General features: G+C 37.0%; 1 protein-coding gene across 4 annotated transcripts in view; it reads right to left on the bottom strand.

The window, feature by feature from the left end:
* Positions 1-2,206: 2,206 nt before the first annotated feature.
* The window catches only part of TUB (TUB bipartite transcription factor), a 127,665-nt gene continuing 117,141 nt past the window's right edge, over positions 2,207-12,730 (bottom strand). For all 4 annotated transcript variants that reach the window (XM_014064451.2, XM_014064452.2, XM_014064454.2 and 1 more), the window contains 3 exons: positions 9,888-9,986; positions 5,698-5,869; positions 2,207-3,376 (listed from right to left, as the gene is read on the bottom strand). In XM_014064451.2, the coding sequence (XP_013919926.1) occupies positions 3,243-3,376; positions 5,698-5,869; positions 9,888-9,986 (405 nt within the window). In that variant the 3' untranslated portion in view covers positions 2,207-3,242. The remainder of the gene's footprint in view (positions 3,377-5,697; positions 5,870-9,887; positions 9,987-12,730) is intronic.

Genomic DNA, 12,730 nt, shown 5'->3' with positions numbered 1-12,730 from the left:
CTCCCCTCACCCAAAATCTAGATCACTGCAGATAGACTGGCTCAAGGGAAAGTGTATCCATTACCAATAATGGGTAAGTAGGATCATTGAGGCCATTTTCTTTCCAAAAGTGTCCAATCAAAGCAACAACAACAACAAAAGTAGCAATACCTTGAAATCTTATCCACTAAAAGTTCCTTATCTCAATTTGCAAGGATTCACCAAGAGAAAAATATAACAGATTAGAGACAAGCATTCCTCCTTGTGAACCCTTTTCAATCTTGGATGAATATAAGCCAAACAACTGAATTTCATATCATACAACAAATTAGATCTAGGCTTCATCAGGTTTAAAATTGACCCATTCAGATAAATATGACTAAATCTTACCTAGAGGAAGTCTGTATGATTTCAAAGAATTTAAATGTGAAACATATGCTAATATATTTGTACTGACAAGACTACTTTTTATGACCAAGTCAAAAAATTTGAGGCCACAGCTGCAAATATACTTCCTAAGGGGCAATTCTAACACAGTATTCTGAGCAAGTGATATTAACTGCAAGGGGGCTTATCCTCAAATAAGTTGTCCAAATGGCAGCCTTAGTTTAAATAAATCTAATTTTGAGAAGACTTATTAATATACCTAAGGAAAAGATTGCTGCAAAATCTGGGGACGGATCTTTATGTATTCCCTAATTTGTAACTACTCAACTCTCTGACTTACATGTCTTTTCATCACAAAGTGTGTTATTATACAAAAAATGCTGCTAGATGAATTCGCTTTCTTTTAGGTTTTTCTCCAACTGACAGAGTGATCACTTCATCTTTGTCATCAATGTTCTTTGACTTGGGAGAATGGCAATTTCAAAGGGTACCAAACAGATTGCAATTTTGCATAGAAGTGTTCACCTACTACAAGAGGAATGTTAATTATCTAAAACAAAAGAAGATTCACAGACCAACCACCTGCATTTCTGTGCTGATGTAAGCATCAGCAAAATTGTAATCAGCACTGGATGCACATTGTCCTTAGTAAGTCACAGAAAGGTAAACCTGCTACAATTAACCCAACAGCCCTTGTAGAATCTAGTGAAAATGTAACCAAAAATGTACGTCCCCCCTCAAATCTGGCACTGCTGAGTCTTGTTACATATTCTATGTATACCAGTCACATTCAATATCATTTTGTGAGAAACAACCATGAAACTAATACTAAATGTTCAGATCCCCTTGAAAGCTGATTCTGATTTCAAATTTTTAGTACACTTAATGTTTCAAAAAAAAATAATCCCAAGAAAATGAGATAAGCCAAAGCTTGCGTTCTGAAATATAATGATTTGTTAGTAAAAAGGCACAAACATGCATACATAGTTATATCCAGAAAAAGTCTTCTACAGATAGAAGCATCTCCCTCTATTAGTAGGAATAGTTTGATCCAGCAGAAATTTTCTTCTGGCTGAAGAGATGAAGAGACGAGCTCATCTTTACTGATTTTATCTCTCCAGGTGATTCCATTAGGTCCTCCATTAGGTGCTCCAAAATTTAATGAAGCCTCTGCAGTAGTGAAGACAGTATATTTGGGGGTATATAAATTGCTATCCATGTAATATTCTCTTTAGCTACCAATATTATTTTGAATAGGGGTACCCTGGTGAAGTGTCCCTTTGTTTTTGGACAAGGCACCAATAAAATAAATTAAAACCCATCTGTTTAAAATCAAGAAGGCATTGCAATTAATTTCTGTTTTTGGAAGCTTTCTCTGCATATAACTTTCAGTACGGGTGGTCCTCAATTTACAACCATAATTGGGATTGGAATTTCTATTGCTAAGTAAGCTGGTGTCCTATTTTATGATCTTTCTTGCTGTAGTTGTTAAGCAAATCACCTCAATTGTTCAGTGAATCATGCAGTTGTTAAGTAAATCCAGCTTTGATTTTGCTTGTCAGAAGTCAACTGGGAAGGTCGAAAATGGCAATCGCATGACTCTGGGACAATGCAACTGTCATAAATACAGTTGCCAAGCACCTACATTTTTATCACTGTGACTGTGGGGATGCTGCAATGTTGTAAGTGCAAGGACTGGTCATAAGTCTTCATATCTTCGAACAGTCACTAAATGAATGGCTGTAAGTCAAGGACTACCTCTATTGGGGCAGAAAAAGAGCAAATGCCATTCACTATTAGTTCCAGTTATCTTCTAAAACAATTTCTTAAAAGAGGCAGCTCTATCAAGACAGATTTATTCAAAGAATTAGATGTCATTCAATTAATTTACAGCATACGTACACCCTTTGTTCAGTGTCAGCCCCTCAACTTTTAGTTCAATCATGTCTATCCAAAGGGCAGCAGTTCTCCAGGGTAAAAGACAGAAAACTTTCTTGGACAGAACATGCCACATATGGGACCTGAGACATCATACATGTTGAAGCACATTATTCCTTTCTTTTAGAATATTCCCAATTTTTAGTTGGTATAATGATTCAGCATTATTTCTCCCATCCATCTGATGACTTCACATAATCAAACTTCTCTTCTTAAAAACAAGAGTGAACTGACATCAAAAAGGGAGACTTAAAACACAATCTATAAAATAACACCTTGGAGTACAAGTGAGTTGTGCAATATTAACTTGTGCTTCCGATTCCCCCCCACCCCATTCCATTCCCCATCAGGATTAAAAATTTGTCAGATTCCTTCCCACATAAAACACTATCACAAATCAATTTCAGTCTTGACTTTGAGAGTAAATGCTACCTTGTTTCTTTCTTGAAAAAAGTTTGCATCTTTCTCACGGTCTTATGTTTGAGATGGGTGACACAAAATCCTTAAAAGTGTGAATGAAATCTTGAGGTATGCTGATAGCCTCCGAATATGTCTTAAATCCAAAACTAGATCTGTGCCGTGATAGCTTTTATGGGTTTTTTAAAAAGACATCATTGATCCCAATGGTGTTTTCACTTAAGCCACAATTATGTGCATCTTTATAACAGAACTGAGGACATTAAGATAAGTCTTCTATTTATAGAGCTCTGATGCCACTTCCAGAAAAATAGAGAATAAGCGGGGGAAACATTCCTAAAAGTCTTGAATTTTCAAAATATTTTCTCTTCATCAAAAAAGGTTGGTCCTTCAGAAAACAAATTTTACCTGCCTCATAAGGATATGTGACCACTGATGACACCAGAAAAAAAGTGGAATGTATGTTTTCTTCTTCCAGTGGCACATGGTTTTGGCTGCAGTGAAGTTTAGGCATAACTTGTTCACTCACAAGCTAGCTTGCTGTCAAAACTGGACAGGGCAATAGCAAAGGCTTGTACTGCACACATAGGATAATTATAATCCATTGTAAAAATATCTTCTGCCACACGGCCAAACTGCATTACTATGTAGTCAGCTGAAAGAATAAAGAAACATAAATATATATCAATTTGGCTTTTAACATGTTTTAGATTATGAGGACATTACTAAACCAAACTGTGTAATTAGAAAAAAAGAAGTGACGTCTATCTCAGTGATGGCGAAACTTTTCGTGCAGACGTGCATACACCGGAGCACCGGAAACCCAAAGATCAGCTGGCTGGTGCTCATGCGCGTACTAGCCAGCTGCTCTTCTGATTTCCGGTGTGCGCATGCACGCTGGCTAGTTGGTCTTTGTGCACGCTGAAAACCTGAAGACAGGCTTGTGCTGGCGCATGTGCCCATAGAGAGGGCTCTGCGTGCCACCTCTGGCAAATGTCCCACAGGTTTGCCATCATGGGTCTCCTTAGATTAGCTGAAATTTGAACTAGGACACAGTGTTCGTCAGAAAGCAATGAAATACTGAGCCTCTGGGGAATATGAAGCGACAGCAAAATTAAAAGTGCACATTCAGAACTGAAGTTTGACTAAAATTAAGCAAGTAGGGCTTGCCCATATATTACAAATCATGCAACTAGGCCAGCTCAGATACTTAGACTATGTTTAAGGGGGAAATATTTGATGTCAAGATAGTAAACAAAAGCTATTTTAATGCTAATATTTTAATCACCAGGTACACCAGTAGGGAATTTAGGATTAATATTGCTTTTCCTGATTTTTTTTTTAAATTTATGTTCACAAGATATTTTAGGAATAAATAGCGACTTCTTTATAAATCTAAATTTTAGTAGTGATCAAGTATTTCTTAAGATATCAGTCTACTTTAAATTATTTCAGGAATAAAATGCTGACTTTTAAATATTATGACAATTTGTAAAGTCTGCATATGTACTATTTTTTTGTTTTTGTTTCGTTTGTGTTGCAGTTTATTTATTTTGTTCCTTGAATGTTTTAAAATAGATTTTAAAAATGTTCTGATTAAAGAAAGAAAGAAATGCTGCCCAGCTGTGTGGTATCCGCCACTTCCGCCCATGGCACGGATGTCCTTATAAATGACATTCTTTATAAGTCAGGAAACAGAAAAGGTTCCAAAAACGCTGGTGGGATGAATAGAACAAAATCAGAAGACAGCTGCAGTGACTGGAAAAGACTCAGCAAGCTACCCTTTTTCCTCGCACTTTAGCTTCCATATTGTTAAGCCGGCAGATCCTCCAAATAGCTGCCTCCCAACGTGCTTTGCGAAACCACTGCTGAAAGGACAAAACTGAAGCCTGCCAGCAAACGCTTAGAGCAAAGTTAGGATGTGGTGAATGAACCAGTGATGAAGAGAAGAACTACTTCCTAAGCAGGCATTTCTGGGGGGGGCTTTCATCAGATTGATGATGTTTCTTCTGGCACAAGTTTAAATGGTGAAGGCACACCATCTGCCCGCCCCCTCCCCATCACCATTATATGATGATAATCTTGGGCATTAGTATATCTTTATAGATTAAATTAAGGAGGGGAATTTTTTAAAAAAATATGCATCCCACCAGAAATTACGCCCCCGTTATAAAGATTTCGCCTCTCTCAAAAATAATTATTATACTATGGTTTGTAGCACAGTCAGCCAGATGTTCAGACTGGCTTTGGCATTTTTATTGACCTATGAAGCCCTTCCCAATGATCTGGGATAGACAGATGTGGCTATTTGATGGTCTTAAAGGTATTGTTGCATGATGTAAGCTGTTTTGAGTAAAGCTGCCTTTTGCAATTGACTGACGCTTGTTTTGTCACTGCTGATAGTGTTCAAGTGATGCTCCAAATACTATTGGTGCTACCTTTGCTTTCTTTTGTCACAGTCATTCTATTTCTATCTGCAGGTCTTTGTATTTTGTTATCTTCTCCAATTCTTCCTCTTCTGCTATCTCCATTAAATTGTGATTAAATCAGAAGCTGTGTATGTGCTACTCTGAGATCTAGCTATCAGTGCCTTAGCTATTCATATTTTATTTCATTTTACTCTTCGTTTCTCCAGCTCAACCCAAGATCCTTGAGGATACAGTAGATGTAGCCAGAAGAACACAGATGAGTGTTTTAAGCTGAAAATAGTTGGGAGCTCTTATTAGAAAAGATTGCCCTAGATTTCATCCTTGCCAAAAACTATCAAAACATCAAAATGAATTAATGTCAACCATCCAAATTGCACAGGTATGCTCTCAACATCTGAGAACAGGAAACTGCAGTAAGAGAAATACAACATGAATTTTGGTTTTAGGAAACCTAACATATCTTTAGTATAATTGTACATAGGATCTCATTAGATTTCAGAAAAGCAATCTGTGTTCCAACAAGTTTAACTAGAGAAGTCATACTTACGATCATTGTCGTGAATAATTTGAAAGTTTTTCACTGAGGCCTGTGTTACACGACCATGGAAATTTAAAACATAAGACTGAGTATCATCATTCCAGACTGGAGTTTTGTTGTGCAGCTCAATGACACTCTCCGTGTTTTTGTTTTGCCATCTTGAGAGGAGTGTTTCATGTTCCTATCAGAACCACGGATATAAGTTTCAGTTTAGCCAAAAGCTCTCTTCTGCTCTTTGCATATATACCAATTTCCCCATTCCAGTGTTAAAAACCTCCCTAAAATAAAATCCATGCCCTTCCCAAATCAACTGCTTAGATTATCAGAACCTACATGCTATTCTAACTCCATTTGTCATTGGGGAACATGCTTGAGATCAACTAACAAACACAAACATTAACTTTGTTACATTCTAGGCTTATATATAGTAAAGTGGTATAAGCTAGTTTGGAATCAGTTTTTGATGAAGAGTGTTAAAGGTATATTTTGATAAACAGATGTGCCATGCATATACATACACAGAAAAGAAAAATCAAAACTTGCCAAGGAAATCATAGACATGCCAAAATTCTTCCCAGATCTTGTCGTAGTTCATATTCTAGAGGGGCAAGATTTCAGTTGCATTTGGGACCTTTTATATGGCATAGCAAATGGATTTAGCAGACTTGCAGATGATCCAGTATTAAATGAAGAATGTTTGCAGGAACTGGGTATGTCTAGTTTAATGAAAAGAAGGACTAGGGGAGACATGATAGCAGTGTTCCAATATCTCAGGGGTTGCCACAAAGAAGAGGGAGTCAAACTATTCACCTGAAGGCAGGACAAGAAGCATTGGGTGGAAACTAATCAAGGAGAGAAGCAACTTAGAATTTGCCTCCTGAAATTGTGAATGCTCCAACACTGAGAGTTTTTAAGAAGATATTGGATAACCATTTGTCTGATGTGGTGTAGGGTTTCCTGCCTAAGCAAGGGTTGGACTAGAAGACCTCCAAAGTCCCTTCCAACTCTATTGGAAGAATAAGTTCTTTGATGAGAGCTTAGCTGATGAGAGCTAAATAGCTTGAAATAGATCTATACTAGTCTCCCTTTATTTATTTATCAGCACAAATATATATATATATATATATATATATATATATATATATATATATATATATATATATATATATATATATATATATATATATATGTGCTGATATATATATATATTTGTTATATATATATATATAACAAAGGCAACAGTAAAAATGTTGGGTTTCTGTCATGATGGACTCTTGTGACGAGCCGATTGACAGATGATGGAAGCAATTAGCTTCCTCCCATAATTGGGGCTTACCAGGGGTTGTAAAAATCTAATGTATGTATGTATGTATGTATGTATGTATGTATGTATGTATGTATGTATGTATATATATATACTTGGGCATACCAGGGGTTGTGACTTTAAGTATATACCTCCCACCCTGGCTGGCTGATAAAGGAGTCGTTCTCTGTAGCTCAAATGGTTAACTCCCTGCCTGGGAGGCAATGGAGCACAGGTTCGATTCCCACTTGGGTATGGCTAGCTGATGAGAGCTAAATAGCTTGAAATAGATCTATACTAGTCTCCCTTTATTTATTTATCAGCATAAATATAACATATAAAAATAATCGGGCTGAGGCAAAAATATAGAATTGAAAGAATGCAAATGACTTCAATGACATAGTTCCCAAAAAAGATATGAATATGTCAATATATTTTTCCATAGTTCCCATGAAGGTATTTGCTTTACTCCAGTAACTCCGTTTTAACCTTCTTGTTAGAAGATATGAAAAGAATGAAACCTTAAAACTTTTACAGATCTGGGGATAGAAATGTCTCAGATTTTAAGAAGTAGTATTTTTATTGCTATTGCTCTCTTCATGAAAGACCTTCATAGTTTCAGTGCAGAATTCAAGTAGCAATAAATAGTTCCTTGTAGCAAGTCATTACTCTGGAGAACAGAAGATTATCTATTAGTTACTGCTCGTCTACTAGCAACAGAGAGCCTTGTTATATTTATTTATTATTTATTTATTAATAATATTTATTAGCCGCCTAATCCCGAAGGACTCCGGGCGGCTTACAAAAAGAGGAAGAAAATAATAATAATAATGAAAAATAAAAAAAGACATATTTAAAATCACAACACGTGCATTCGTTCTGATCGGGGCTGGACCTCAACAGTGAGGTCAACAGCCCAAGGCCTGCTGGAATAGCCAGGTTTTAAGAGCTTTTCTGAAGGCCTTTTCTGTATGCATGACTGCAGCGTATTATCCACAACTCTGGATAGTTGAGTGCTTCAGATCAGGTAGAAGCATCTATAACATGTAAAGACTCCTTGCAGCAGACAATGCTGAACATAATCGATTCACTTATATTACCAGTGTAACTAGGAGAGAAGAGCCTCTCCCTGCTCCTCACACTTAGATTGAAGATGCTAAGGACAGACTTACGCCCTCAGGCTTTCTTTGGCTTACAAAGCAAAAGCACACCAGCCTAAAGAGTGGAGGCGGGAGGGTGGGCAACAGGAGCCAAAGAAAAGGCAGAATTGGAAGAATAAACTTGTATTTTGCATTGTTCTCCTGGTTCAACTTTTAAAACGTGCAACTTTTTTTTAAAAGGCTGTACATATTGTGCTGTTTTTTTCTCCATTCTCGGCATTTCTGCCAGAAGGACACTGATTGTCTGTGTGAACATGTAACCCCAGTACTGTCTGCTGAAGAGCTTGTATGAACCTTGACACTGAGCAGGTACTCAGAACACAACTTTTAGCAATCTTTTAGTACTATCTGCAGAAACCAAACACAGGGCTCTGCAAACAATTTCTAGCAAACCAACTCCTGCTGTTGACAATGGCATGTTAAAAGTCAACATGCATAGGCCTAAATCCAATGAATATAAACCAATCAAATGATCTGTGGCCAATCTTACTAGTGCTAGTAACTACAAAGTAGCATATGTAGTAGTATTTGTATAGAAATGACTAATATCTTTCATAGATCTTCAGGTACACTAATTTGGGAAGCTACTGATTCCTGTAACTGCTTATACAATTTATAGAAATGAATTTTCAGAGGTCTCATCACCCCCTGGCATTTTTTCTAGTTTATGATAAGTGTTATTTTTCATCTTCTCTCTCTTTTCCCTAGCTTAACAAATTTTTTAGACATAATAATGCTTATTTTAAACATAACAATGCTAACAATTGTTGTTAGTAGCAGTCAGAGTAGTAGTAAATGGCTCTCTCTATTTTTCCCACTGAGTTGAAGGAGGGTCATTATGACAAAGTTAGCAAATCCCTAACTTCAGAACAACCAGTTCAGGAACAAATGGAAACTAAAACTCCAAAGACCTGCCAGGCTCATTTTAACACATTAACTGGGAATTAAAAACTCAATCTGTAGCGATTTTCAGTTATCTAGGTCATGGTTGTCCCAAAGGTGTTTTTTCAGGATGCAACTGGACTTTCTTGGTTTTTCTTTGACCACAGGAACCAGGAGCACTACTCAGGTGACTCTGAGGACACAGATAAACCTCCAAGTGCTTCAATGACCATCTAAAAGGATGGACCCTCTGAAAGGATGCAAATGACCACTTGTCTGCAAGGAATATAAATCCTTCCATCCCCCACTATCCTGTCAGAACTGAAGAAGTTTATTGGAGAAACATCTTTAATGAAAAAACAAGAATGAGCAGTTGCCTCCTGAGAAACACCTTTGGGAAAAACCCAATCTATCTCACAGAGTGACTATGGAAAAATCATTAGGCTTCTTTCACTTCCTGGAGGAATGACAGAACATAAATCTAATTAATAACAAATCCAAGCAAAGCAGAGGGGGTGAATTTTGTATGTTCAAGAAACATTTTTTTCAGATTAAAACAACATTAAAAGAAAAACCCTGTTCTCTCCCATTGCAAAGACTATAAATTACGCCAGAATCTGGGGTAGTGTAATAGCATCTGCCCATTCTCTGCATTCAATCCCTTTTTTTTCCTATTGTCTGAATTTGTCCTCAGGGACTATGAAAATATTTGTAAATGAATTCTGGGCATACCTGCTTCCTCACCTATGAAGAAGGAAATTAAAAACCAATGTCCCCCAGGGCTGACATGTAATTGCATCCTTAAACTTGGCTGAGCTAGCTTATCGTAATTGGTATAATGGTGATTGACTTACATTCCGTGGTCTGATGGAAACTCTCTCATGATCCATATTCATTCCAGGTATGATGACACTCATTTTACGAGGCCCCTTAAATCCCAAAACGTTTGTTTCCTATTTTAAGACAATAAAATAAATACTGAAAATACAATAGACCTTTATCTAAGAGGGAGGGAGGGAGGGAGGGAGGGAGGGAGGGAGGGAGGGAGGGAGGGAGGGAGGAAGGAAGGAAGGAAGGAAGGAAGGAAGGAAGGAAGGAAGGAAGAAAGGAAAAACATAAATAGGCACAGAATTTGGTACTGGCTACACTTTAGTTGTGTGATTAATTATTAATTTTTAACAGTAGCAGTATCAACAACATAATTTAGCACTTTAAACGTTTATATAGCATACATTTTAAAGCATTGTTCCTCAGCTTGATGCTCTCTAAGGAGGTCACATGAGCGTTCTGAAAATTAAAATCCGAAACATTTGAAGGTGGGGGGGCTTTATATTGCATCCATCTATCAGCCAGAGTTGAGAAATTGTGGATGTCTACATACTGATGCTGTAAGAGAAAGATGGGCTCAGCCCTTAGCCACCTAATTTTATATCATAGAACAGCACCCATATTGAAAAATATGTGACAAAATAAGAGGGGAGAGATGTAGGAGAAGGAGTCATGTTTCTTTCTTCATTTACTACTGAGTGTAGTAAAGGAGTCTAGGCAGGGTACATTTAGTTCCATAATTACCTCCTCTGTCAACTGGCAGTTAAGTGTTCAGATTCTGCTTATTGCTTATCTGATTTGAATGTGTCAGGGCTGCAAAATCCATCTGCTTATATTTATTATTATACTCTTTTCAACAAAAAATTAAAAGCAGTGTAGCCAGTTGGTTAATCGTGAGCTGAGCTCCAAATAACAGTTTTATGAAACTGATCCGTATTTAAACGGCCAAGAGATCAACAACAGATGGTTTCTCCTTCCAAATGCAATTGTATTTTCTAACAATCTATTTAGAATTTCTCTGCCACTGCAGTTATAACAGTGACCATTAGGTGCCGTGGCAGCTGTAATAATGACCAACAGCACCAAGAAAATGAAAGCAAAATCACGGCTTATTTTGCTTTTACTTAAAAAACATTATGAAAAGTCTCTGCCTCTAGGATTTAATCAACAATTCAACCCTTACAATAGAACAATTTGTAAAGATGGGATTGGAAACTTTCTATAAGAATAGGAAAACTTTTTATTAAAATGCATAATGCAGTTTTTCTTACTACCAGTGCTATTATAGTACCATCTTTTAAAAAGAATATTGGAATTTATTGTCTTTGTGTGGGCGAAAGCAAACTGCTTGAAAAAAAAGCTGTGCTTCCTTCCTCCTTTCCCCCTTATTTGAGCCTTCCCACCGGCATCAGCATGGCAGTGTTGCCAAAAAAAGCTGCAACCTTGACACAGGTGTGGGAGGAGATATGCGCTCTGAAGCCACCAGCAAACCAAGTACAGCAGCCAAATGAAAGGACTGTTTTTCCTTTAGAAGAAGTGAATGGTTCAAAAGCAGGGGGGATGTGGGGGGTGGCATACAGGTCCAGCAACACAAAGCACAGTGTAAAAAAGATGCAACAGCCCTACATGCTGGCCAGTAAAAGAAGAGGAAATCTCAGAGAAAAGGGACTTACAGAACAGGCTTAAGAAAGAAACATTGATGCATGCTAGTAATACTATAGAGCATAATACAGTGTTTCTCAACCTTGTCAACTTGAAGATGTCTGGACTTCAACTCCCAGAATTCCCCAGCCAGCGAATGCTGGCTGGGGAATTTTGGGAATTGAAGTCCAGACATCTTCAAGTTGACAAGGTTGAGAAACACTGGCATAATATATAGATAATAGGTCCATAGTACAGTATATTCAATAGTAATAGTATAGAATACAGTAGTTGCCTTGATAATAATTATAATTGTAATACCAGTAGTAATAAGACAGAATATAGAAACTTACACACATCACTTTTGTATGTTTTGCAAAATAAAACATCTCATCAACTCTTCTAGGGAGAGAGAGAAAAACCACGCCCAGGGCCTTGTGCTTTTCTGTTTTTCTTGAACCTGGGTTACTCCAACTGAGCATGGTTTAAATAAAAATTCATGACAAAGTTTTTCTCCAATGTACCCAGTAATATTTTTAGAAACCTTCCTGATATCAACAAATCCTAAAATACGTGACCTAAAAAGTATGTGAGTTGCTTTATTTTGGTAGTTATTCATTTCTATTACTCTTCATTGGATTGTCCTAAATAATTTGAGGAAAAGGAAATATCTTAAACTGCCTTAAAGGACTATCTGTAGCAAAGAATCCTACTTTTCTTTTAGCCTTTGCCAGACTGGAAATGGAGGATGTGGTTTATTTTATTTGCTTCCTTCATTTTCCTCTCACAGCAACTCTATGAGGTAGTTTGCCTTAAACTTAGAGAGAGTGACTGGCTGAAATTCACCTTGTGAGTTTTGTAGTGGAAGATGGGTCTTGAATCTTGAGTTTCCATACTGTAATCTTGAATCATTCTAGAGTTAATTTGGCATCTTTGCCATTATATTAGAATATACTTCAGGCATTTTAAAGAATAAAGAAGGTGATCTATTATGTCAGGAATGCTTCCCGCTGGCTTCTCAAGTCAACATAAACGCTAAATTTTATTTTAAGAAAATGTTATTTAAAACATTTCTGGACTTTGCAAAACTGAGCAAAGTAGATAATAATTTGCAAAACTATGCTGGCTCAGGACATCTAGCTCTTCCTCCATTATCAAGAACAAGCTTAGTCACTTCTCCTGTTCCTCAAGTTAACAAGAAATGTATGAAGACCCCAGCCTAGCAAAT

The sequence above is a fragment of the Thamnophis sirtalis genome, unplaced genomic scaffold (assembly GCF_051295495.1).
Source record: "Thamnophis sirtalis isolate CommonGarterSnake01/CBP01778 unplaced genomic scaffold, rThaSir2_p1.2 scaffold_1, whole genome shotgun sequence".
NCBI classification, from domain to species: Eukaryota; Metazoa; Chordata; class Lepidosauria; order Squamata; family Natricidae; genus Thamnophis; species Thamnophis sirtalis.
This window is presented reverse-complemented; position numbering and strand designations above follow the sequence as displayed.